Source organism: Mus pahari, chromosome 23 (assembly GCF_900095145.1).
Source record: "Mus pahari chromosome 23, PAHARI_EIJ_v1.1, whole genome shotgun sequence".
NCBI lineage: Eukaryota > Metazoa > Chordata > Mammalia > Rodentia > Muridae > Mus > Mus pahari.
Genome location: NC_034612.1, coordinates 32136213 through 32163867, shown reverse-complemented (window position 1 = coordinate 32163867; position 27655 = coordinate 32136213). Strand labels below are relative to the sequence as shown.

The 27655-nt window shown below is 47.0% G+C and overlaps 1 protein-coding gene across 1 annotated transcript in view; it reads right to left on the bottom strand.

Annotated features, from left to right (window-relative positions):
- The window catches only part of Sdk1 (sidekick cell adhesion molecule 1), a 953795-nt gene that overhangs the window by 138448 nt on the left and 787692 nt on the right, over nt 1-27655 (bottom strand). Inside the window, exons 21-22 of the mRNA XM_021222746.2 lie at nt 24051-24242; nt 19097-19218 (exon numbers count right to left, since the gene is read on the bottom strand). Coding sequence (XP_021078405.1) covers nt 19097-19218; nt 24051-24242 — 314 coding nt within the window. The remainder of the gene's footprint in view (nt 1-19096; nt 19219-24050; nt 24243-27655) is intronic.

The window sequence follows — 27655 nt, the reverse complement described above, 5'->3', positions numbered from 1 at the left end:
ACTCTGTAGACCAGGCTGGCCTCGAGCTCAGAAATCCACCTGCCTCTGCCTCCCGAGTGCTGGGATTAAAGGCGTGCGCCACCACGCCCGGCTCATACCTGATCTTTACACTGAGAGTTTGGAACTGAACTTGAGTTCAGTAGAGCTGTCTCCCCAGCCTTAATGTTCTTATCCTGTGAGTGGGAAATAGCTGTCTGCATTTTCTTCTGGATTTTTCTGGTCCTAATCTGTGACCTGGGGCTTCTCAGTCACTGGCTCTCTTGGTCTCCCTCTGGCGTTTCAAGCCCCACCTTCAGGACTCCCAAATGGCCAAGTCCTTGGTAACAGAGCTTCCCTTGTGGACTTGGCTAGCCCATCATAAGGCCCCACCTAAGAGGCTAGCTGCCTTTACTTGGAGTATGCTGATGATGGTCTGGCTCAATGAATCTAAAAGAGAACGCCTCTGTTCTGGCCTGGGCTGCCCAGGCTCAGGCTAGCAGCCTCTGCTGAGTCTGAGCTGCTTCAGGCTGCTGCAGCACACACCACAGAAACCATCCCTTCCCAAGTCTGGAGACTGCAAGCCCAGGACTGGCACGTGATGGTGACAGCCCACTTACGATTGGAACCCTCACACGGTATTAAGAGGGTGGGAACTCTCTAGTGTACTATTTTCATTTTAAATGCAATGTAGGGAATGGAAGCCAGAGCCTCATGTATGCTAGGAAGTATTTCAATGTATGCCATTGAACCCTGGGCCCAAGCTGAGGGATTCTAAGCAAGTGTTCTACTAATGACTAATACTCCTAACCCCCAACTGGGGGATTCTAGGCAGGTGCTCTACCACTGAGCCACACTTCAGCCCCTCAGTGGGGGATTCTAGGCATGTGCTCTATCCTCATGCCTTATCCCAGTCTGTTTAATAAAGGCATTAACTTCATACAAGGGGCTTCCATACTCATGTCACAATTACCTTCCAAAGGCATGGGGGAAGCTTACTATATCCATTAGAATAAACCAGCCTTAGATCCAGAGCACTTGTCTCCTATCCCCTTTAAGACAGTCCATCCAGTCACCATTCTTTATAGTGTCCCCTCTGAGATAGCCTCCCACTCCTCCCTTCTCTCCCCTTAGGGGTGCAACTCTCTCTAAGAGCCCCCCCTGTCCAGGAGGAGACTTCTCTCAGCCTTCTCTACACAGAACACTTTCTGGGTTTCTGACCCTGGTGATCCTGACCCTGGTGACCCTCACCCTGGTGACTCTGACCCTGGTGATCCTGACCCTGGTGACTCTGAACCCGGTGAAGCTCANCCTGACCCTGGTGACCCTCACCCTGGTGACTCTGACCCTGGTGATCCTGACCCTGGTGACTCTGAACCCGGTGAAGCTCACCCTGGTGACTCTGAACCCGGTGAAGCTCACCCTGGTGATACTGACTTTGGTCCCACAGCTGAGGTTCATATACCCGTTGACCTCTGTTTCCAGAAATGGTATTTGTAATGGTAAGTGTGTAGTATATATATGGTATGTGCACATGTGATGTGTGTGCATGTTGTATGTATCTGTGATATGTATGTGTGTGGAAATATATATATATATATATATATATATATATATATATATATATAAATGATACATTTATAGGAAGTATAAATGTGATATGTGTAATATGTGTATGTGAAGCACATATGTGATATGTATATGTGTGTGCAATGTATATATGTGGTATATACATGTGTATAGAAAATATATATGTGTGTATGAGAAGCATATATATGATGTGTATGTGTGTATGGGAAGTATATATGTGGTGTGATTATGTGTGATATGTGTAGTATGTGTATGTATATTCTATGGGTGGTGTGTGTATGTGTATGAGTGGAGTGTATATATGATATGTGTACATTTTGTATGTATCTGTGATATGTATGTGTGTAAGTATATATATATATATATATATGATACATTTATAAGAAGTAAAAATGTGATATGTATAATATGTGTATGTGAAGCAATATGTGATATGTATGTGTGTGTGAGATGTATATATGTGGTATATACATGTGTATAGAAAATACATATGTGTGTATGAGAAGCATGTATGTGATGTGTGTGTATGGGAAGTATATATATGGTATGATTATGTGTAGTATGTGTATGTATATTCTGTGGGTGATGTGTGTATGTGTGTATGAGTGGAGTGTATATGTCATGTATGTTTGCGTGTGTTGCATGTATATACATGTAGGCATTTGTGGATGTCTGTATGTACACGTTCACATAGATGTGGAGGCCAGAGGTCTCATCTATCAGTCTCCACCTTAATTTTTGATGTCTCCTCTCTACCTGAGTCTGGGGCTAGTTGATTCTGCTAGACTGGGCCAACAAGGCCCTGGGATCTCTTGCTCCTTCCTGTCTAGCGATGAGACTACAGGTATGTGCTATCCGGCCTGGCTTTATCACGGGTGCTGGGGATCCTCAGGTTCTGTAGCAGGTCCTTCATGACTGAACCTCAAGAGTCCCTGTAACAGAACTAAAAGGATCTGATAGACTAATAAGCAGGGAGGCCGAGTCCAAGCTCCTTACGCCTTACAGATTTCCTGTGGTGGTCAAGGAGCACGACGAGAAGTCATTGCATGGCTATCATTAGGGCCAATCACACAAACAACAAATGTGGAAATATCCAAGTGCCTTACATTGTCACCTGTCACCATGGAACCCAACTGCGTAGGGGAAAGTGCCACGGCAGAGCAAAAGATGACATTGTCTCTGTGGATTTATGCAGATCACTGTGTTATTGCTGAAGGGCCCATTAGAGCTGCTGACGGCTTTCCTCTGTACACACGCCAGACAGCTGGAAAATAATGTCACTCTTCCTATTAGGAAAAGGGAATTCAACGATGGTGGGGTTTGCTACATCAGCAAGGCTAACAGATGCTCCTCCGGGGTCCACATCATCCACAGGGGAGGACAGGAGGTGACCTGGGTGGGGTCAGACATGCTATCTTACAGAGCTTGAAGCGGGGCTGAGAGGATGTGGCCTGTGGAATCTGTCACTTTGCAAGGTGACAGTAAGTCAAAGAGATGTGACAGGTGCTTTAAGGAAGGAGTTCTCCATCAGCTGGGCTGCTCTGACCCAGGTGGCATTTGTGGCTTGGTCTGTCTGCTGGCTCAACAGGAGCTCCCTGGCTTCTGCCTTGTGCATATTGGGCCCTGTCTCAGTGTGAGGTCACAGCCAAGACCTGGATGGCAAGGATCCTGGTCTCACCCAGCTAACATCTCCACACAGACAAGGACAGTAACCACATGACAGAAATACAGAAGGGTGCTGGTGAAGTGGGTTGGTGGGTAAAGTGCCTACTGTGTAAGTGTGAATACCTGAGTTCAGATCCCCAAACCCTCATAAAAGCTGGTGGGGGCAGCATGCACGTGTAATCTCAGAGCTAAAGTAAGGAGATGGGACAGTGAGACGATCAAATTTCCAGGATCTTCCAAGCCTGCTACCCCAATGAAATAGTGGTGAGCAAGAGGCCCTGGCTCAAACAATATTGAGGGCCAGGACTGAAATCTGACCGCCAAATATGCCATGCAGTGTAAACATGTGCATGTGCGCATGCTCGCTCTCTCCCCCCTACAAAGACAACAAGTGCAGGACATTTATGTGTAGGAGCTATGAGAACTGCTTAGTATTCCTGCAGCAGTCCACTTCCCAAAGCAGGTGACCTGCTGCGGCGTGTGTGTGTGTGTGTGTGGGGGGGGGGAGCAGGAACAGGTGGACCTGCCTGCAGAGATGCCCCACCCCCTGGGCCAGGTGAAGCCGGGGGCCTGAGATGAAGCTTGGCTAGCTTCTTGCTATTTCTGGGTGTAACTTTTACTGGGCAAAGGAGCCCAGACTCGGGCTCCATTTGAGTGCATCACTGGTAGTGTCTCTCCTCTCAGTAGTTGTCAGAAGGAGCAAAGATAATCTAAGACTCTGGCACCCTTCCTTTGCTATCAGATTTTCGAGAAAATGTGCCCCAAGAACTGGCATTCCCCCAGGCTCACTCTAGGAGATGGTAAAGGCAGAAGCATGGTGCCAGCCAGAGGAGGAACTTGTCCCCCAGGAGGAGGTTTCCCACAGTTCTGACGACTAGTCAGCCGCCCTTGCTGGAGAGGCTGGGACAGAGACAGTCAGGGTTCAGTGATGTGTGAGGTCCTTACTTGGCCAAGATGGTGTAGCTGTACACAACCCTGTCATCTATTTAAACCCAAACTCCATGTCAGGACAACAAAGCTGGATTCATTTGGGAGCCACTAGACCTTTTTCTTTTTTCTCTTCCTATGGTGGCCACATTGAATGCATCTCTTTCTCTATCACGGGGTTCTTTAATAGGCATTGCTGTGGAGGGGTGGGAGAGCTTAGCTTGTTAGGGCTACCAGGGCCCAGGCTCTGACCCAATTAACACCAGTAATGTTCTAGCTCCAGAACTGGGGGAGACTTCTGGACTGTGGATCCCTGCATGCAATGGGAGTGTGGCCAACCTTGGCTCTCTGTCCATTGAAGCTAGCATGGGAGTTTCTGTGCCTCTGGCTTCCCTCTGAACTCCTCAGGCCTCACCTGGACCCCGGACTGTCGAATACACTCTAGGCCTGAGTCCATTCTGGTGGTCTATTTGTGTTTTCTCTGGTTTAGGCCTACATTAGCTCTCTCCCTCTCCCTGGGAATGAAGTCTCTCTTTTCATTTTTTTAAGCACATATTGTATACTAGCTCCAGGATAAAGGGTTAGATGCCTCCAAGTTTTGGGATAGAGAAACTGAGGCAAGAGGGAGTTTCTTTGTTCATCCTTGCACAGCCTGCTTCCCAGACTCAGCTCTTACTTCCCAGACTTGGCTCTGATGGACCCTGCTCCCTTTCCAATGACTATCTGATTGAGGGGGCATCGGCCCTAAAGTATCTATCCTGCCCCTCCCAGGTCTCACCCACAGCCACACACATGTAAGCAGGCTCAGCTGGCCCCAACCAGCAGCCAGCAGGCCAATGTCTAGTTTGGGGTATCTCATTCCAAGAACCCCAAGGCCTGGCAGAACCCTGGCTGCCTAGTGTACTGTCTTTAAACTTCCACCAGCTCTGAAAGAGAAAAACATCCCCCCCAAACAGATATGCTGGGGCAGGAGAGATGGTTCTATCAATAAAGTGCTTACTGTGAACTCATGAGGACATGTTTCTGGAGCCCCAGAATCCACACAAAAAGCTATATGTGTCAGCACATGCCAGCAACTCCAGAAGTTGGGGAGGCCGACCCCTGGAGTGCACTGACCAGCCAGTCAAGTCAGTTGGTTGGTGAGCTCTAGGTTAAACGAGAGATCTTGTACATTAAAAAATGTGGAAAAGTGATTGAGGACACCTGATATCTACTTCTGCCCTTCATGTGTAGTGCGCGCGCGCGCGCGCGCACACACACACACACACACACACACACACACACACACACACACAGAGGGGGGGGATAGACAAGCAGAATGCCCATTGGGTTAGAAGGCTTTAGTCACAATAAATCCAACCCACAGAGAAATTAATGAACATGGAGAATATGGAGAATGTTCTGAACACACCTGACCTGACCCTACCAAGCATCCCAGCTTAGCCTGGTCCTCATTAACCATTCTCAGTGGCCTACACTTGGCTCACACTGACCCTTTAGTGTGAGCTCTTTTTTATAGTAAAGTGTCAACCAGCTCATGCACACACACACAGCCATGGTGGGCCACAGAACTCTAAGCAATAATACCTAGAAAAGGCTGGTGACATGTAGGCTATTGCTTTTGTAGCAGAGTGGAGCTGAGTTTGAGTTGAACCACAGTAGGCTGGCACTGTTGATACATACACGGGATTGTCTGTATATACACGGGAGTCATGGTAACCTCTGCTCATGGTGACCCTTGCCGTGAGGCTCTGGTGTCTGTATCTTCCATGAGTGTCTTTTCTCCTTGACTGATGCTGGGTATATTATTGTCTTGTCTCTGTTGCCCTAAGTCCAGGGCCTGGAGCTTAGGCAGTGCTTAGCTAGTGTGGCTAAAGGCAGGAGTGGATCCACAGAGTTCAGCAGAGGGTGCAGAGGAAATGCCCAGGCTGGGACCCACATCCAAACACTTCCATCCCTGGCTGCATAGGCAGAGGGAATGCTCTGTCTGGGAACAGAAGCCTCTAATGGGAGACAGGCAAGCTCAGCTGTTCAGATCAGGCTTGCCCTGGGGCTTGCCCTGGGATTCACCCCTAGTGTGTATGCATTGTAAGAGGCTTCATATAAAACGGCCTGTTAGGTAAACAGAAAACATATAACCCTGTGATTCACCCTTATGACCACGTGTGGCAAACACTGAAAAAAAACGAAGCGCCACCCGTGGCCTTCCATCTATCAGCTCCATCCAGTCGAGTCCCGGGAACCTGCTGCACACACCGGGGGGAAGACACATAGCATTACCTTGTGCCCTGGTGTCTCCCAGGCACGAGTCACTTCAACAAGGATGGCTACTAACACTGTGGGTAACCTTGGTGTCTGTAAGCGTTGCCTCTGAAGATACTGGGGCTACATGGTACCTCCATCTCCACGGTTCCTTAGTTACCAGGAGACCAGCGTGCAACAGATTCGTGTTTTATTTTATTAGCCCATAACACTCTCTGAAACAGCTCCTTTTAAAGAAAATGGCTACTATTATGCACAAATAAGCACTTAGTGGGTTTCCCTCCACCCCCATCCCTGCTTTCCATTTTCAGAATGGAAACAGTTTTATCTGTACCCAAAGTGTTACAGAGAGCATCTTCATTACTGAAAATCCTGCCCTGAGCAGGCTTTGCAGGAGACGGGCGGCAATTTGGGCTATTAGAGTGCAGCAAAGGGCCATGTGCAGCAGGGGCCTAGGGAAAGGAGCAAGGGGTGGGGAGAGGGTGGCCAAGGACAACAGGTACTGGAGTGAAAATGTGGGAAGAGCTGCTCTGCTCCAGCTGCAGCCAGAGGTTACTAATTAAGCAAAGCATTATGGAGCCAGAAATACCCACAAAAGCTGCTTCTTCTCTTTTAAATCCACACCTGAGCATCAACACAACAAGGGTCTTATAAGGGGGTTTTTCTGATAGCAAGCATCTTTCATCCCATAATTCACTGAGGAGAACTGAAGCCAAAAACCTTGGGGGTGGGGCGGGGGGGAGGGCAGGGAGGGGGCTGGGAAGATGGCTAGAGGTGGGGTGCTTACCAGGAGAGGGGGGAGACTTGAGTCTAATCCCCAGAGCACTAGGGAAATGGGGCAGGGGGGTCCCTCAGGCTCCCTGATGAGCCAGCCTCTCCATAGTCCTCTGGGCACCCTACCTGTCCCTCGTGTCGCCGTCCTGAGGCAGGAATGCAGAGACTCTACAGAAGGACGCTGGGATATGGCTCAGTGGGTAAACCATGAGGACCTGGAGTGAGAACTCTGGAGTTTTGCTTTCTTTAAAAAAACACATAATAAGAATATGTTTTCGTTTTAATCCCAGGTGTGGGATCCAGGGCTGCTTCACACAGCAGATGATGATTCACCTCCTGCTGTAGCAGAGCAATGGTTTTGCCAGCTTCAGGTAGTTTCTGAGATCCTGTGACAACTGGAATTCTGGGAACTTTTCAGAGAGTATGCAGGGTGGGTGGTTGTTGGTTGTTCAGGGGCATTGGTTGTGGTTTGCTAGTAGTTGTGCTCAAAGAAGAAACAAGAAGAAATCCTATCTAGTGATGGGGGTGGGAAAAAGAAGAACCCATAAAGTAGCAAAGACTAGCTACAGTAGGACCCAAGTTCATGACTTACACTCACGTAAGAGTAGCTAGGTGTGGCAGTGATCACCTGTGACTTCAGTGCTGAGGAGGTGGGGAGAGTAGCACCTGGGGAGCTTACAAGCTAGTTCGTCAATCTAGCTGAAATGGCAAGTTCTAGGTTCAGTGAGAGACCTTGCCTCTGACCATACAGGGAAGTAATGGAGGATGGGATATGTACAAGCGCATATCACTCACACACACACACACACACACACACACACACACACACACACACACAGAGAGAGAGAGAGAGAGAGAGAGAGAGAGAGAGANAGAGAGAGAGAGAGACAGAGAGACAGAGAGACAGAGAGAGACAGAGACATTCTAAAGAGACACTTGTGCCCCTCTCTTTGGTCTGTCTATTAAAACAAATTTCACGAAATTTCCCAGAAGTCTCATGCTGGGATAAGGAAAAACTAGAAGCCCAGGCCAGCCAGAGGGAACCGTGTCTCCTGGAAAGAGGTCTCACACGGTTCTGACGGCTACTCAGATCTCCTTGCAGGAAAGACTGGGGTCCTGGCCATGATGTCAGTGGGGCCTCCCCTGACAGGGCATGTCCTCTTTTACAGTCTAAGCCCCATGTCAGAACCTCAAAGGTGGACTGGGGGACACTGAACTTCTTTAATCCTGATATGGCCACATTAAATAACTTCTTCCCCTCTGACCCCCCTTCATTGTTTCTTGTCTCTTTGAGGAGGGGTGCAAGCCTAACTTGTTAGGGCTTCCCAGGCCCAGGCAATGACCCTCACAACTCCAGCAGTGGTCAGGCGGCAGGCAGGCTGGGATGGGCTTTAGACTCTTCTATTGGCATCAGAGGAGCTGAGGTCACCTTCCCTGCCAACTCTTTCCTGGGAGCATCTCCTGAGGCTTGCTGCTGCAGGTGTATGGTGGAGTCTCCCGGGAAGCACAGCACTGCAATGGTCCTGACAGTGACACAAAGCCTTCTAGAACAGTCTACCACCAATCTCCATTGGAAGCATGTGAGAGGCACCCCAGCTTTCTGCACTCTAAGAGATCCTATGTCCCTCCCTCCCCGGCACTCCACTGGGGGAGCCTGTTCAGAAAGGAAAATCTACTGCTTTCAAGTGGCACAAAGACCCAGCTGGGGAGAGATGCCATAGCCGGGTGTGCACACACGTTCCCACCCTGTCTCCTCAGCTACTCGGGTTCTCAAACACCAAGGATGAGACTGCGGCCGCTTCCTTCTAACTTCTTGTCCTCCGACCTCCGTATGCTCCACAGAGCCTGGAGGTCCATCAAGAAACCAGTCCTCCAGGGACGGGATCTAGGCTTCTATTGATAGGTGACGACTGTTCGCCAGCTGAGAACAGGGAAGGACAAGGGAACTTAGCCTTAGGGGGACAGAGCTGACGGACATGGGAACCGGCCTTAAGGGGACAGAGCTGACAGACACGGGAACCAGCCTTAGGGGGACAGAGCTACTTTGCATTCTGAAACTTCAACTTTTAGACTCTGAGGTAAGTGAAATATTGTCTCAGGAATGTGAAGACAGGCCTTTCAGTTCCTGCAATCCAGTGGCCTGAATAACCCCAGAAACCAAAAGCCAGAGAGGAGCTGGGCCGAATACAATACACCCTGTTACAGCCACTCAGCTTGGGAAATGGCAAGTGTGGCTGGTTCAGGGTGAGGATCCCCATTAGCAAGCAAGGGGTGGGAGGAGGCTCATGGAGGTGAACCACAGGGCCTTTGCACAGCAGAGATAAGCAGAAGGATCCACTCTGCTCCTCCTTGCATTCTGTAAACATAACTGGGGAGAAAAGGGGCCTCTGGCTGCTGGAAGGGGAGCTAATGCATGGGAATGGAAACACTTCTCCTCAACGCCGCACATGCTACACTCTTTGGTTTGGAGGGTCTAGAGAAAGGGAACATTGAGTGATGATTAAAAAACATTGGGCAGAGACATGAAATTGCACCACCAAACCATTGAAGGTGGTTATAGAGAAAACAAACAAAAGACCAAATCCCCCGAGACCAGAAGTCATAGAAAGGTACATGGGCTGGATTGCAGCTGGGTGCTAGTGTAACTGTAAGTCCAGCACCGGAGAGGCTCTCACAGGAGGATCACGAGCCCAGGGCTAGACTGGGCTCACATGAAGAGGACCCGGTCTTAACAATGTCATCGCCAAAACCAAAGACCAAAGTAAAACAATGAGAATCAGATGTGGGTGGGAGAGATGGGTCAGTAGGTATAGCACTTGCTTTGCAAGCTGGAGAACCTAAGTTTGAGCTCCAGAACCCATGTAAGTTGCCAGCTCTGATGATGTAGGCTTGTAATTCCAGTGCTAGGAAGACAGGAGGATCTTTGAGGCTTGATAGTCAACAAACCTAGCTTAATCCAGGCCAGTGAGAGATTCTGTTTCCAGACAAACAAACAAACAAACCAAGATAGACAGTGTCCTGGAAAATGTTTCTCAAAGTTGACCTCAAGGCTGCTATTCAAAAGTACTTGAAACACACACACACACACACACACACACCAGTAATAAATGAATAACACCAATAATACCAAGGACAGAATATGTCACTATTACTATTTATTTTAAGAGGCAGAAATAATAGAGCTGTATAAAGTATAAATAACTGTCACCGAGATTGAAAACTTATAAAGAGAAAAAAAGGCCAATGAGATACAGGTCAACAGAGAATTAATTTACTGGAAGCTGCATCTGAGGGCATTATGTAGATATGCACACAAAGAGATAAAGACAAGAAAAATAGGAAGCAGATGGTAAGAGACTGGGAGGATAAAGAGAGGAGCTATTTCTTATATCCAGTAAGAAGCCCGGCAAGAGACAACAGGCAGTAGAGAGGCCACATTCAAACAGATTGCGACAAAGAATTTTCCAGAACAAATGAATTTTTAGATTCAAAGCATTTAATACATCCTGACTTCAAAAGCACTCTGGGGCTTGGGGAGCTATCTTGATGGGTAAAGTGCTTGCTATGTAAAAGTGAGGACCAGAGTTGGGAACCTAGCACTCACTCACAGAAAGGCCTGATGGGCATAGGGGCTCAGCTGCAATCTTGCACTCAGGAGGCAGAAACGGGGGATCCTTGGGGCAAACTGGCTAGCTAGACTGTTGGGTCAATGAGAGAGACCCTCAGTAAATAAAGTGGAGAACAACCCAGAAAGATGTCTTATGTCAACCTCTGCCTTCCACTGTCACACGCACACTAGCACAACCACACACATGTATGCATACTATACATACACATGAAAAAATGAACCAAAGAGCTTTCTAGACCTGACATATAGTAAAGCTACTCAAGAGTACAGAATACAGCTCCTAAGATACTTGATTATTGGCAGAGTAAAACGGGGTGGAAGCAAGCTCCAGCATCAGCAATAGTAACGAGAAGAAACTGCGCTATTATCTTCAGGCTTTCTATTCCGGCACTTATAACGCTAAATTGCCATTCGGAGGATAGCGTAAAAGTAAAGATATTTCTAGATTTCCTGGTTGTGCCACGGGAGATGTTAACATTCCCAGCATTGCAACTGTGAAAACAATGAACAGATGTAATCGAAAGGAAAGGAAATTGAACCAGGAGGGAAAGCATTGGGAGAGATGACCAGGAAAGAAAATGGCAGATGTACATACAGCTAAATCTAAATAAGTAGCAACCAGGGCCAGAGCCACCGAGTGTTGCTGAATCTAGTAGGAAAAACAAGGTGGGGCTGAAATATTGGGAATACGGTAGGCATGATTTGACTGGGACCAGGCCTGGTATTACAGACCTGTGATTCTAGCTACTAAGAGAGGACAGGTCTGTAAGTTCAAGACCAAGCTGGGAAACCTGCTGAGATTCTCTATCAAAATAGAAAGTAAAGAGGTCCAGGAATGTAGCATAGTGATAGAGCCCCTGCCTAGGATTCCCCAGTGAGGGGCTGGGGTGTGGCTCAGCGGTAGAGCCCCTGCCTAGAATCCCCCAGTGAGGGGCTGGGGTGTGGCTCAGTGGTAGAGCCCCTGCCTAGAATCCCCCAGTGAGGGGCTGGGGTGTGGCTCAGTGGTAGAGCCCCTGCCTAGAATCCCCCANCCCCAGTGAGGGGCTGGGGTGTGGCTCAGTGGTAGAGCCCCTGCCTAGAATCTCCCAGTGATGGCTAGGACCAAAAGCAAAGATTCTGGAAAATTCATGAAGTGTTCCAATACACCCAAATTGAGAAGCTTTGTAGGACATGAGTGTCTGATAATTTTCAAAACTGTTTAAGTCACAAAAATTATGTCTATGGCTGAAGGTGACCAGTGGGGTGGAAAAGCTGGGCGTGTTTGTGTCCTGGAATCAGACCATGTTACTCTGAGAAGGTCCTGGCACAGCACGCAGAACCTGGAGGGGCTTTGTGTGAGCCTTAGTAGGGTGGGGCTGGGGGTTAGGGTAGGAGGGAGGTGAGGGTGGGGTTGGAGCTCTGTGTAGCATTCTTGCATTCTCCTCGAACCTTCTAATGTGTTTTTTAGTGGGAAACCAACAACAGCAACTAAAGCTTATTACTGGCATATACTAAATATCTAAAATAATATATATATTATATTATATTGTGTGTGTGTGTGTGTGTGTGTGTGTGTGTGTGTGTGTATGTATTTTGAACTTATTCGTCCTCCATTGATTTCTTTTGGCTGCCCTCCCACTCCCATGAATCCCCTCCTCCCTCCCAGGGGTTACACTACTGAAGAAAATAATTCTTCTTTCTTTCCTTCCCTTCCTCAGTAACTATTAAACACCTATCAACCTTCTGGGAGGGGCTCATAAACCCCTCTCTCCTCCGTGATGGAAGGTCGAGGGATCCAATCCTGTGCAGCTATGAGTGGGCAATCTCAGCTGCTGGGAGTTTCTGGTACAAAGGTCACGCCATTGCCAGAAAGAAAGACAGCCTTCACTGCAGAGACTTATAAACGGTGACAGTGTAGGTAGACTCTTAAGAGATTGCTTTGGACGGACTGTTGATAGCCTCAGAGAAGCAGAGCCAGGATCCACGGAGCAGGGACTTGGTCTATTTGTGGGTAACAGGTCCCAGAGCTTTCTTGCTGGGGCACCCAGAGTGGCAGGGACAGATGAAATGTGCAGCCATTGGTCTTAAAAAGTAAGTCCAACCTGAAGCCAGGAAAAGCTAAGCTCAATGGAAAAGAATATCAGGGCCAGTGAGATGGCTCAGCAGGGCTTGCCATCAAGCCCGATGAGCTGGGTTCTGTCACTGGGACCCACAGGAGAGAGGAAGAACTGACTCCAACAAGTTGTCCTTTGACCTTCACATATGTGCTGTGGTATGTGCACACCTATCTGCTCCAATACAATAAAATGCAAAATAATAATAAGAACAAGGAGAAAATGCCCTAGCAAACCAGGATTGGAAAACAATTGTCTTAACACAGAAAAACCAGCTATAAAAAAGAGGGACACCCTCCATAAATGTCATTTTTGATAATAAAACCTTAAAGAATTTCTTTAAAGTTAGAAATAAGAAAGATGGTCTCCTATCACAGCTTCAACTTAGTATGATAAAGGAGCTGAGCTCTCTCAGCAAGACTGTAAAAGGAAACAAAACAGACAAAGAAGGTTGATGTGGTGTGGTAGACCTACAACTCCAGCTACATGGAATGTTAAGGCAAGAGGATCAAGAGTTCAAGACTAGGCTTGGCTATAGGATGAGTTAAAGTCCAGGTTGGGAAGCTTAATGAGACCTTGTCTCAAAATATAAGTAATAAAAAGGGCTATGTATGTAGTTTAGTGGTATAGTGGCAGTTAGGGTCTAGGGGTGTGGCTCAGTGGTAGAGCCCTTGCCTAGAATCCCCCAGTGAGGGGCTGGGGTGTGGCTCAGTGGTAGAGCATCTGCCTAGAATCCCCCAGTGAGGGACTGGGGTGTGGCTCAGTGGTAGAGCATCTGCCTATCAGGCACAATTTCTTGGGTAGCCCAGCAGTAAATAATTTTAAAAAGGAAGAAAGAAAGATGGATGGATGGCAAGAAAAAAGGAAGGGAGAAAGGAAGGATGGAAGGAAGAAAAGAAGGAAAGAAAGAAGGAAGGAAGGAAGGAAGGAAGGAAGGAAGGAAGGAAGGAAGGAAGGAAGGAAGGAAGGGAAAGCTCATAAATGCACAGAAGTGCTTATGGGAATAGAAGTGGGGGCAGGAAATTGGTTAGGTCTCCTTCAGAACATACAAATTAGGAAAGCCTCGCTACCTATCCAGAAGTACGCAAGAGAAGACTCAGAAGTTGCACTTAATTCTGTTGAAAGTTAGGCTTTTAATTGTACTCTTGCTACATACATGTTTCTGATGAGCATGCAATGTGCAGACCCATAGAAAATATGTCTGACAGTTTCTGGAAAGAGTTAGAATGCAGTTGCTGTTTGACCCATAAGCCTCATGCCTGGGTTCTAATCTGAAGGTACAGTAGCAAAAAATACAAAACAATAAGACAGACTTCTTGGTAGAAAATTCCTCCCTAAACCGGGTCCCCTTTGATTCCTGGAACCTATGCACATGGTGCAGCACATAGCTGAGGACTCTAGGCTGATGGCGGTAAGGCTAAAAGCATCCAGATAAAACAGTGAGATTATTTGGCCCAAAGCCATCACAGGGGTACAAAGCAGTGGAAGAGGGTCAGTGAGGTGAGGCCAAGCCTGAAGACGAGCCACTTTTCTGTAGCTTACCTTCAAGATGGGAAGACACCCAACAAGGAGACCTCAGCAGCTAGAATCACCCTGCTGACACATAGCTTCCCACATACCAAACCTCAGACTTCCAACACAGAACTGATTTCTACCTTTTCATTAATCATCACAGAATCAGCTCCTCACTAGAGTCTCTGGAGAGGGTGCTGCCCTATGGACACCATGCATTAGCTATGTAACCCACACTTGACTTGTGACCTGCAGAACTTTAATTGCATATATATGTTTGTATTGTGTATGCATTCAGTGTTTGTCAGTTTGTTGATAGCAGTGGTAGAAACCACATGTCTAACATAAAGGACTGGCTAAATAATTTATAGCAGGTAAGATCTGGAGAGACCAGTTCAACTGCAGGAAAAAGATAGAGGGAGCCACCAGGAAATGTACAGATGTGGAGTAACTGTCACTGAGGGAAGAGAAGAGGCTGAATTCCACATAAGAAAGCTAATGCAAATATGTAGATTTATTTCTGTTGTCAAAGAGAAGAACAGAGGGCAGGAGTAGTAGCTCATTCAGTAAATGCTTACCTTGCAACCTGAGTTGCAAGTAAAAACGACCCAGGCATGGCTGATGAACACTTATAATCCATGTTTGGGTATTAGAGACAAGAGTATCCACAGGGCTGGCTGGACAGCTAGCTGAAACAGTTTGGTGAGCCCTAAGTCCATAAGGTATACAGTATCAGAGGAACAAGAGCTGAGGCTAACCTCTGATCTCTACATGAATAGGTACACATGTGCACACATATATACACCTGCACATACATGAGCACATACACACAAAGGATAGACCAAAATTCAAGTTGGCATGGTAGTGTAGTGACAGGCGAGAGAACTAGACTTCCCAGCAGATCACTTTTGTATAGCTTTGACTCTGCAACAATGTAAATGGTTACAAACTTGCAATAATGTAAATGGTTACAAAGTGAAAGTAATCCTGAAAAGCTGTAGCAATTTCTCTCAGGTGAAATGATTTTCATATAAAGTAACTGCTAATAGGCAAGACAAAAGAAGACAATATCTGAAATGGATGTGTCTAGTTTTATACAAGTTGATGATGAAAGCACAGAAAGAAGAATGTTATTGGGTGATTTCTTTTATAAAGCTCAGCATTTTGGCTGTGATTATAGGAGAGAATTAAACTCAAGGACAAACACATTGCATTCGGTAGTCTCGTTGATTAATCTGTTGGAATCATGGTTTTATATTCAATAAGGCAGAGAAAGTAAGAACATTGGGGCTTCTGAAAAATTAATTTTAGTATAAGGCAAATTTAGTATAAGATATAAATTTAAGGACAATGATATTTGATTGGAACTGAAAATATCACTGTGACCTTTTGGTGTAAAAACACAAAACAAAAAAATTAAAAATATGTTTTTCTAGGGGTTGGAGAGAGATAGCTCAGTGGTTAAGAGCACTGGGTATTCTTCCAGAGGGCCTAGGTTCAAGTTTAAGGACACACATGATGGCTTACAACTGTTTTAACTCCAGTTCTAGTTAAGCTGATGGCCTATTTTGTTTTCCATGAACACCAGATATGTACGGTATATAAATGTGTGTATAGGCAAAACACATATGAACATAGAATAAGTAAATCTGACAATCTCCTGACCTGAAAAGTCTAGACGCAATGAGCAGATGGTACCAATGAGCTCCCTGAGATCTTGATGCTCAGGTTATGATCTTTAAATGCTACTTGGGACTACTTGAAGTCTATGTAGGAATAGCTCATATGAGCTTGGAGCAGGAAGGCACCATGTCCTGGAACACCATGTACCACCAGAAAATAAAATGACTTCATGTCAAGAGACCTAGTTCACAAAGGGATAAGGATGAACAAATTTAGGGCTTAATGAATAGCAATGGGGTAAAGGAGATAAACACCTCTATGGGTGAAGTGATTACCATACAAACACAAGGACTTGATTTTGAATCATCAGAGCCTACATAAAGCTGGATATGGTAGCATATGTCCATAATCCCTGTGTTCCTATGAATAAATAAGAGGCAGAAGCAGGAGACTCCCAGAAGCCCAGGAGCAAACTCACCTGGTCTACACAACCCTCAAGAGATACTGTCTCACACAAGGTGACAGTAAAGATTAACACCATACAGCTTTCTCTAACTTCCATATATGAACCACGATATACGTGAATGCACATATACACATGGCATGCATGCGTGCGCGCACGTGCACACACACACACACACACACACACACACACACACACACACACACACACACACTGATTAATATAGAACAGTGAGTACACCTGGAACACATTGAATATAAATGTGTATGTTTTTATAGTTGTTGCAATGGTAGGAAAAAGATAGGACATACACACAAAGAAAGTAAATTTGTTTAATATTGGAAGAAGTAGGCTGTGCCTTACTTTGATAACTTACAGGTGAAAGAAAGAAAAGAGAGCTAAGTGGTTTTCTACCTTCCTGGCTTTAGGGTACCTAAAAAATGTGGGGGATAAAGGCAAGGGCTCCTCTTCAAAGTTCCAGAGATAGGTTGAGTGAAGGTTGAGAGAATGAGGAAATTACCATTCTAAATGTCCAAAGACAACAATTCAGGTGAAAGAGTATGCATGGATAAATCCATTGGAGAAAATATCAGTGGGAGAAATAACAGAGTAGTGATCAGGGACCAGGCAGTTCACTCCTATATGCTGCTCTATTTAATCAAGATTCTTCTTGATCTACCTCAACATTCTCAGAACATCACGGTGTGCTGAGGATTCAGAAGGAGGAAAGAGAGAAAAGAAGGAAAGAAGGAAGGCAGGCAGGAAGAAGAGAGGGAGACCTATCTCATAAAGTTTGTGTGATGAACTTCTGGTTTAAAGAACACAGGGGGACAGAAGAGTGCTAAGTGGTACCACTAGAAGGAATCATGCAGGGATCTTTCCAAGGCCTAGGTGTTGTCAACAGGGCATGGCACTGGGGAAAAGGGAAGTTGATTCTTTTGAACAAAAAAGATATGTGATCTATGGTGACAGGAAAAAACAAGTGGCTGCCAGTGGATGAGGAGAGATGAGAGAGAAAGAAACAAGGAGTATAAGGATGCTTCAAGGAACAACAGGTGTGCCTTAGTGCTTGCTCAACAACTAAGACCAATAAACACTGAGCTGTGACAATTAGTTTTCCACAGGCACATTTTTCTTTTAAGAGTTTCAAACTCTGCTTTCTACCATCATTTTTGTTTTATTAATGGTGAGTTTTTTCTTTCTGTCTTTTTTATTATATATGAAATACAGATAAATCTTATTTTTCTCGAGTAAATAGTCTCAGCCCCAGTGATGAATCACTTCTATCTAGATGGTTTATACTATAGGGATTCTACAGAGATTTCCAGAAAGGTGGACTTGGTAAAACTTTTGTACATGTATACATAAGATTCACTTTGTAATTCACAGTCAATTCCCAAAAGAGATTTCTCCTATCCAGTGCAAGAATAGTAATAGGTCACCAGGAACTAATCACACAGAAGTTATTTCCAAACTTCACCACTCACTGCTCACAATTTGGTTCTTAATCTTTTTCTCCATTATCAGAATATGGAACTGGTAGAATGAGTGGTATTTGTTCATGCCAGCAGATCCTATCCACACAGCCCTCCTACATAACCAAGCCCCCCCATGCTTGTTATATGCCTTTGCACTACATTGAGTCTTTCCCATGACCCATCTTAGGGCTAATATGGTAGATATTTCCATCACTTCTTAATGTACTGTGTTGTCTCCAGACATACCCTGAAGAAGGAGATGCTGCCACACAGGAGAGAATGTTTCCCTCCATAGCATAAACTACCATTGGATCCTCCATGCCCAAAACAGTACCTGGAGACAGAGCCTGCTCTAGAAAGGCCACTAAACCCATGATGCTCTCTGCCAGGCAAGCCGTACCTAGTCTGGAAGCTAGCTGTGTTGTAGAATTTAAAAACCAATCATCTGTGCTATCTAACTTGGGGTTCCACTCTGGAACAGTCCTTGGGATTTCAGTTATTCTCACTTCTCTGACCATCTGACAGGACCCCGGTCTTTTCATCTTTGCCTATCCTGTCCCCAGAGTCTGATGCTATTTCTGTCTCCATCTTCCCTCCAAGCCCCTTTTAGCCTTCCTGGAGTTCCTATGACACCTGAGGATTCACTCTACAAGGACTGCCAACAATCCCCAAGGGCAGGTCCTTATCATCTTTGTACTGGGAAGCACCAGCTTCCAGGGGGTAGTGGTTAATATTGCAAACTTGATAGCATCTAGGATTACTTAGAAGACACAACTTTGGCCATGTCTGTGAGGGAGTTTCCAGATTGAGTCAGTTGAGGTTAGAAGACCCACTCTTAACCTGTGCATTTCCATCCCACGGGCTGGGGTCCTGAACTGAATAAAAAGGAGAAAATGAGCTAAATATCAGCAATCATTCCTCTCTGCTTTCTAATTATGGATTATCATATGACCAGTTGGCTCCAGCTCCTGCTTCTATGTCTTCCCTGTCTTGATGGAGGGTATCTGTAACTGTAAGATAAACCTTCCTTAAGCTGCTAAGTGCCAGGCATGTTGCTATAGCACTAAAAAGAAGTAACTGATACACAAAGCCATGAGACTCATACCTGCCCCTCCACAATCCACCTGCAGATGGCCGTCTTCCCATCATAGCCAGGTCGGAACTGGAGAGTGGCTGAGCGAGGGCTGATATTGGAGATGACCAGATTGGATGGAGCGCCAGGAAGGTCTAGAGGGGGGGATGAGAGAGATGGGAAGAGAGTTAACTTCTGTCAAAGCTTAGGGAGGGTGCCAAGCACTGTCAGGGAGGAAACAGCTTCAAAAGGACTCTTTACTGCAAAAGGCACTTGTTTACCATGCCAGGAGAGTGAGAAGCCTTGCAGCTTCCCCCAGCAAGGCCTCACAGCAGGGTCCTTCCTCTAACAGTGCCACCCGCTGTTCTTCAGGCCACCTGAAGTGGCATTAGAAGGTTCCTGTCTTATTCATCTCTGAACAGAACAGATAATTAATAGGCACTTGTTGTGCAAAGAAAGACAAAAGAACATTATTACATCCTCCAGTCTCCTGCCCTGGCACTAAAAAAGGACTTTCTGACTTCTTTTCCCTGTTCCCATGATGCCCAGGAAGTCATGGTTGAGAAAGGGATGGAAATCTGTAGGCCTTGGATGGGGTTTCCAAGACAACCAAAAGCAGGTAACAGTGCCGAACTCTTTCCTGGACTCATTTCTGGAAATGACATAAGGTGGAAGGTGAGCGCCATCATCTGAGGTTTCCTGGCCTTAAGCCCACTCACACTCAGACACTAGTGGGCTGCTCTGTCAAGGGCCAGGCTTACTTGCAAGTTCAATGAAGTGTTTACAGTGAGAAATTCCCAAAGGAAGATATAGGTTAAAGAGAGGAAGGGGAAAATGCAGAGAAGAACTTCTCTAAAAAGTGCAGACAAAGGGCTGGATGTATACCTCAGCAGGTGGGGTTCACCCAGCACCCACAAAGCTCTAAGCTTGATCCCCAGCACTGCAAGACTAGGCATGGCAGTGCACCTTTGTAATTCCAGTACTCAGGAGATGAAGGCAGAAGGTTATCCTCAGTTATATAAGAAGTTTGGGGCTAGCCTGGGATACATGAGACCTTATTTCAAACAAAAATTCAAACAAACAAATAAACAGGGCAAAACAGAAACAAGGCGGGGATGTAGCTCAGTGGTAGAACACTTGCTTAGCATACACAAGGCTCAGGATCGCATCCCTAGAATCTAAGAGAAAGAAAGAAGGAGAGGGGGATGAATATGGGAGGGGAGAGATGGGGAGAGGGAGAAAGGAGACAAGGAAAGAGGGAAGAAAGAAAGGAAAGAAGGAGAGAGGAAGGAAAAAAAGTACACTTGATTTCTTCAGGTTCCTGAGGGAAAATGCCTTAGCTTGCATTGCTCGGGTATTTGAAGGCAGGTCTTGCCACAGGAAAATAAAGCCCCTTCGGTAACAGCTTGATATTGTCACAAGAAGGGTCTCTAGGATCTTAAGTGTCCTTCTGTATCTGACTTAATGAATTTGAAGCAGAAAATGTTTAAAGCGAAGGACAAGTGACTCTTCTTTCTAGTCCTTGGCTCTCTGGATTCTTAAAAATGGCTCTTCAGTGTCTAATGGACATAAACCTGTAGCTTGGCAAACAAAAGCTGGCTCCTTAGAAGGGCTCACCGCCGCAGGAGGCTCTTCCTGCAGGACTCAGGGTAGTACTCCGTACAGCCCTCCAGCACAGGTGACCCAGCTTGGGCAGCATCTCAGCATCCTGCTTCATGGTGGCTATCAGAAGCTCACTCAAAGTAGATGCCTCTGTCCTCTTCCTTCTGATCCCATCTTTCACTGCAGTTCCAGGTGACATATAGCCCAGAGACTGCTGAATGTAGAGAGGCCTCCAAAGGTCAGTGCACTCACTCCCTGTCAGGGGTGGACAGTGTCCAGGCCACAAAAGCTTGTAACTCACACTGTATGTGCAGCCTGCATTCTCCCTGGTGCAGGCTCCATTTTAACATATAAAACAGTGCTCACATCAGGGCCACTGCTATGAAAATATCATGTGCTAATGGTATTTTCAATCTGTGACTGGGGCTATAAGTATTTTGGGTATCAGGATAAAATCAGTGAACACGTTGGGGAGATGGATTAGTCCGTAAAGCACTGGCTGTTCAAGCATGAGGAACTGGATTCAGACTCTCAGAATGTAGGCTAACAGGCCAGTGGAAGATCACCCTGCCCCTACCTGTCCCTGAACTCAGGACCTGGAAATCCTCACCCCCATGACTCAGGGTTAAAGGCCAAGCAATAATTCCAGCCACACTGTGCTTTTCCATTAGCTCACTGAGCATGCTCCAAAGGTCCTATAGGAGCCTGCCTCTCCACCCAGGTATGGCAACTGACCCCTATAACCTCAGTTCTGGGGAGGCATCCTGTGCTTGCTGGACAGCCCCTCTAGCTAATCAGTGAGCTCCGGGTTGAGCGAGAGACTCTGTCTCAAAATAAGATGAAATGAAGGGAGGTAACAGATGCTGCCCCCTGACCATCACATGCATGTGTGCACATGAACCACACACAGAAGGAAAATGTATTTCATGAGGAATCTTTTTGTAGGCAAAAGACTTAAACCAACCCTGTCTTGTCTTAGTGTGATGGCCTTCCACACTTATGGAACGGAGAAGTTATCCCAAGGCAAACTCAGGAGTCTAACCTCACCTCCATGGACTAGTTCCTCTGGTGGGGCCGAACTCTCAGTGGCATGACAAGCACCTGTAATTCTGGCTCCCCCGTGAGTGTCAGGGCCACTGCCTTGTGAAACGGCCACTATCTGCAGGTGGATATAGAAAAGCTTGGCCACACCTCCTCCTGCTGGTGCAGGCTAGGCCTATACTCAATGGAGCACAACCTCTGACTGGTAGCAGGAGAGGATGCCCTGTGGCTTCAGCTGTTCCCTCAATCTCCTCCTCTGCTTCCACACAAAATCTTGTCTCAGAGGAAGTATGTTTAGAGTGGATAGATGGGGCTCCTGAGGGCTCCTGGGACTCCTGGGGGCTACTAAGGGTCACTGGGGGCTCCTGAGGCTTCTGAGACTCCTACGGTCTCCTGGAGGCTCCCTTCAGTGCACACATTTCATCTGTTTTACATTATCTTTAGACACATGCAGCTCTCTCCAGAACAATCAGGTTATGAGACTGAACTGGAAGTGATGAGCAAATATGAATTGAGTTCATGTGAGTTTTCTGGGCCTCTATGAATACAGTTGTCATAGTTGTCAAATAAGGAAAATTGACATGCATGTATGTGTGTGTGCTGACATGAATGTATGTGTGCATGTGTATTGTGTTCTGATATGCACGTGTGTGTTCTGACATGCATGTGTGCATGTGTGTGTGCTGACATGCATGTGTGTGGAGACATGCATGTGTGTGGTGACATGCATGTGTGTGTACATGCATATGTGTTCTGACGTGCATGTGTGTGTGCTGACATGCATGTGTGTGTACACATGCATACACACTGTGTACAAAGTGCACATGCATGTAGTGTATGTGCATGTGATGTATGTGCATGTATGCATGCAGGTGCACACACATGTGCATGTACAAAACCCAGGGGAGGTCGTCACTCTGTGACTCTCTACCTTGGTCTTTTGAGACACAGTCTCTCACTGAATATGGAGCTAGGATGGTAGTTATCAAGCCCCAGCAATCCTGTTTCCCCCTCATCCCTGTCAATGCTGGGCTTACAGGCTTGACTGAAACTACACCTGACTTCTTAAGTGGATGCTGCAATCCTAACTCAGGTCTTCCTGCTCATGCAGCAAGTGCTCTTACCGGCGATTCATCTCTCCAGCATTCACTTAGCATCTTTTAAATGGTAGGAGACTTGACAGCTCTAATCTTAGGACTGAGCCAGTGGACCCAAGACAACTTCCCATCCCTGTATGCACAGGTATTGCGAGGCTTCACAGCACAACAGAAGCTTTAAAACTGAGGGCAGGAGTTAGTGCTTGTTCTCTGGAGCTGAGTTGGGTATATAGGAAGATCCTGTGAATTTCAAAGGGACCCAACAGAAAGAGTGTCAGCCATTTCTACACTAACGAGCAGATTCTGCCACAGTGGCCGGCTGAATGCGGCCACCCACACCCTGTAGACTGCTCCCTCTTTCATCATCGTGTCTACTATTGTTTCTTTCTCAGGCTTAGTTATTTATGCATATGAGTGCTTTGCATGCATTGATGTATGTGTTTCATGTGTATACCTGGTGCCCTCCGAGGTCAGAAAACAGCATTGGATCCCCTGGAATTGGAGTTATACTCAGCTGTGAGCCACCATGTGGGGGCCCAGACGTGGAATCTGGGTCCTGTGCAAGAGTAACGTGCTATTAAGGCTGATCCACCTCCCCAGACCCACCTCTCCTTATTACGAACCCCAGTTCTTAACGTTTTGGTAGTGGGAGCTCTAAGCATCATGGTCTTTGTGTTTTTTGAGGTGGGGTCCCATGTAACCCAGGATGATTGTCAACTTACTGTGTAGCCGAGGATGGCCTTGAACTCTGAATCTACTTGCCTTAACTTGGGGAACCCTTGCATTATAAGTGTATTATCGTACACCTGGTTTGCATGTTCTGAGGATCAAACCCACAACCTTGCGCACATCTCCAGCCCCTCCTAGACTTAATTTCAACATATTTCTCATTTCCCTTTCTCAAAGGCCTCTACTATCCATGTGGTCATTGGCTGTGGGCCTTAGAGGGTGGAAGCCTTGGGCTGTGTGTGGAGACCATGTTTTAGTCCCACGGAGACCACTCTTCTCTGTCCTTTCTAGCCACATCTGCTTGTGTTCACACTCTGAGAGACAGGCAGTGAGATACTGGGGAAGTCGAGGGTGAGGGTGAATCAGGGTCACGTGCCTTCACATGTCTCAGCAGGAGGCTAAGCCCTGACCTTTGTTCTTAATGCACTCTGTGGCTTCTGCATGGAGATGCCATGCAGAGATCAAGAGGGTCAGAGATTACAAGCACAGGTGAAGTATGGGTGCCAAGATCCACTGACCTGGGGGTACACCTGAAGAGATGGTGGATGACGTGGTCACACCCACGCCTGCGGCGGTCAAGGCAGCCACATCGATGGTATAGGTGGTGAGTGACGACAGTCCTTGGATCTTGTACTCGTGGGTCGTGCTGTTGAGGGTGTGTGTGAGCCGAGAGTCATTCCTCCCGTACACCTCCCAGGAAATTTGATAGCCTGCAAGACAATGGAATACCTGAGGCAGATGGGCCAGAAGTCACCCCTCCTCCAGGAAGAACTCTGGGCCAGCAGGAGAGCATTCTGGCTCAGTGGTGAATGGAAGGAGGCCCAAGTTCTTCCTCTGCATTCACACAGAGGCCTCTGCTGTGTCCTGTTCCTACCACAAGGAGTTCTGTAAGAACAGGTTTCTGGGACCCAGGAGCTGGTGCACAGACAGGAGAGTGACAGATATGACCACTAGCCTATAGTGCTTTGCTGAACTCACACTTGTTGAACAATCAGGAGACCCTGGAGTGGTATTCCCAGTGTCACAAATTGCTGTTTTCATTACCTAGTCTCCTGAACTGGTGGCTCGCTCTAGAGTCCCATCTCAAACGTGGAAACACTTCTATTGAGTGTGTATGCATGTGTGTGCATGTACATGTGTGTGTGTGTGTCCATGTGTGTGTGTATGTGTGTACGTGTGCACCCATGTGTGTATGTGTGTGCACGCCCGTGTGTGTGTGCGCCCATGTGTGGATGTGTGCACGCCTGTGTGTGTGTATATGTGTGCATGTGCATGTGTATGTGTGTGTGCGCCCATGTGTATATGTGTGCACGCCCGTGTGTGTGTGTGTGTGTGCCCATGTGTGTATGTGTGTACACGCATGTGTTTGTGTGTGCTCATGTGTGTATGTGTGTGCATGCCCGTGTGTGTGTGTGCCCATGTGTGTATGTGTGTGCACGCATGTGTGTGTGCGCGCATGTGTGTGTGTGCTCATGTGTGTGTGTGCTCATGTGTGTGTGTGCTCATGTGTGTGTGTGCTCATGTGTGTGCTCATGTGTGTGTGTGTGTGTGTGTGTGTGTGTGTGTGCATGTGCGTGTCTCCTTTTCATGATGTGGTGACTGACAGGCTGCTCTTTCTGTTTTCCCTTTACCTGCCCCCACTCCCCTCAGTTTTGCATTCCTTCAGAGCATTGCCTTGCTCCTTACTGAAGATACTATTTTCTAGAAAAAAAAATTAATTTTCCTTCAGGTTCTCATCTCAATCTGCCAGGGCCTCCTGATCACAATTTATATAGCCTTAAATTCCATCATGATTTGGGTTTAGAGAAAAAAGACCCAACTAGTGTTTGAGTCAACCCCTTGGGGTGGGGGAGCTGATGGGATTAGAGGGCGCTTAAAGTGTCTTGTAAAGAGGGAGCAGTGATGGAGAGAGCTCCTGGGTCCTCGGGCAAAGGAAAACTGCTGAGGATGTCAGCCCTTCCTTCTCCTCAGTCAATAACCTCGGGGATATGGAAGCTCTAAGATGCATCTCGGCTCCCTTTCGCACAGATGAAAGCCATAAATAAAGTTAGAAACCGCTCTTGCGGGTGAACGGGAACTTAGAGGACAGTGCCTCGGGACTTTAATATTTTGGAAAAAAATTATAACATCAGAGCTTACCCCCTGCTCACTGTCTCTACGATCATAACACGGCGTGGTAACGACCAAGGACCTTCTGGGAGACTCAGACATTGGGGAGGGGGGCTGGAATAGCAAGGCAAGAAAGACTACTGGAGGGATGCTGGCCATGGAGGCCTTGGGGTCACCTGGGCATCTTCATGCCACTGGCCAGCGGAGGAGTGGGTCTCTGCCTCAGGCACACGGAGCATCAAGCTTCCGTATTCTGTGTCGACTGCTCCCTTCTCCTCACGGTGCTGGCAAGGGCTGGTCCTATGCTGCCTTGGGCTGCCACCTCCACGCCTGCCCAGTACCACAGCCGTTTCTATGAATGGTGCTAGACTCTGAGTACTCCGATTCAGCTACCATGGACGGGTGCTGAGAGCTGAGTATCCTTATCGGCTCTTTCTTTATGGCTAATTTGAAATTGGGGGGAAGGGGATATAACAATAAAAATGCCACTTCTATCATTTGCGGTGGCTGATTTTGATTTGAGAAGCTCTAGGATCTCCTAGGAGACAAGTCTTTGGGTATGACTCTGAGGGATTTTCTAGATTATACTAAGTGAGGTGGGAAGACCGATCTGATGTAAGTGGCTCTATCTCATGGGCTGGGGTCTGGGACTGGATAAAAAAAACGGAGAAAGGGAGTTGAGGCCCAGCAGTCATCTGTTTTGCTTCTGCAATGTGGGCAGCCATCTCTGGCTGTGCCCTTCTAACAGAAGAAGCCATATTTGTTTACTGCTAGGCATTTGGTCCCAGCAAGGAGAAAACCAAGCAACATAGCATCAGACAGTGTTGTTCTAGGGTTGCAACTGAGATGCAATAGTGCTTCTACTTTTTCTTGTTTTATTTAATTTTATTTTGGTGTATGTGGGGGGGGGTGGTGGTAAGGCCCCACTCTGCCCCAGTCTGGCCTCTAACTCACAGAGATTCACTTAACTCTGCCGCCCTAGTGCTAGGATTAAAATTGTGTGCCAGCATGTCTAGTTTTCTCGGCATGCAATGGCTGACACTATTCCAAGGGGAGGTCAGCATAAGGGCATCCTACAGTAGAGTTGTGAGGAGGGAGGATGGGCACTAGGACCCAAGAGGACATGTGACCCTATGTGGAGCAGGGAGATCCAAGGCTCAGTGTGGCTGAGGGAAAAGGAGGGGAGTTTGTCTCAAAGTATTCCCCAAGCATTTCACCTGGGCTAAGTCATGCAACCCACAGGACACACGCTTGACAATGTGATACTGTTATCTTCACTTCACAAAGAAGAAAGAAAGGGGGGAGCCCCAGGTACTTGCTAGAAACTAACAGCCCTGCTCCAGGGCCATCTTCTCTGTCTGTCTGGCTCTGGTAGGTTTTGTCTGATTAACCTCTAGACAGCATGGGATTCTGAGTCATTCTGAAGGCCCGAGAAGAGAAGTCTTTGTTGCGGGCTGCCACCCTGTCTGCCAGGAAATTCTATTTGTTTAAAAAGCTGTTCTTTAGCAAAATTTACCAAACACAGCATCTTGTTCATCATGTCAACCTGGAGCCAAAACACAGCAATTTCAGTGTCTTCAGTAAGCACTGTGCTACCGGCATCTGCTAGAGTCCAAATGGATCGCACTGTATGTTCAACTCGTTACGGAGACAAATGGACACCGAGTGGACAACTGAAGAGCTTGCTCTCAGGCCGGGGAGGGGGCTCAGTTGATGAAGGGCTTGCCTTGAAAGCACCATGACCTAACTTTGATCCCCAGAGCACACATTTAAGAAGCCAGGTGTGGTGGCTTATGCTTGTAATGCCGATGCGGTGGAGATGCAGACAGCCACATCCCTCAGCACAATGGCCGCCAGCCTTGCCTGAGTGGGGAGTACCTGGCCAAACCTCAAAGTCAAGATGCACCGTGGTTAGGGATTGATCAATGTCTGAGGTTGACTTCTGGCCTTTTATCTGGCACCCACATCTGTACACATGTACCTCTTCCCCACCCCCAGTACACACACACACACA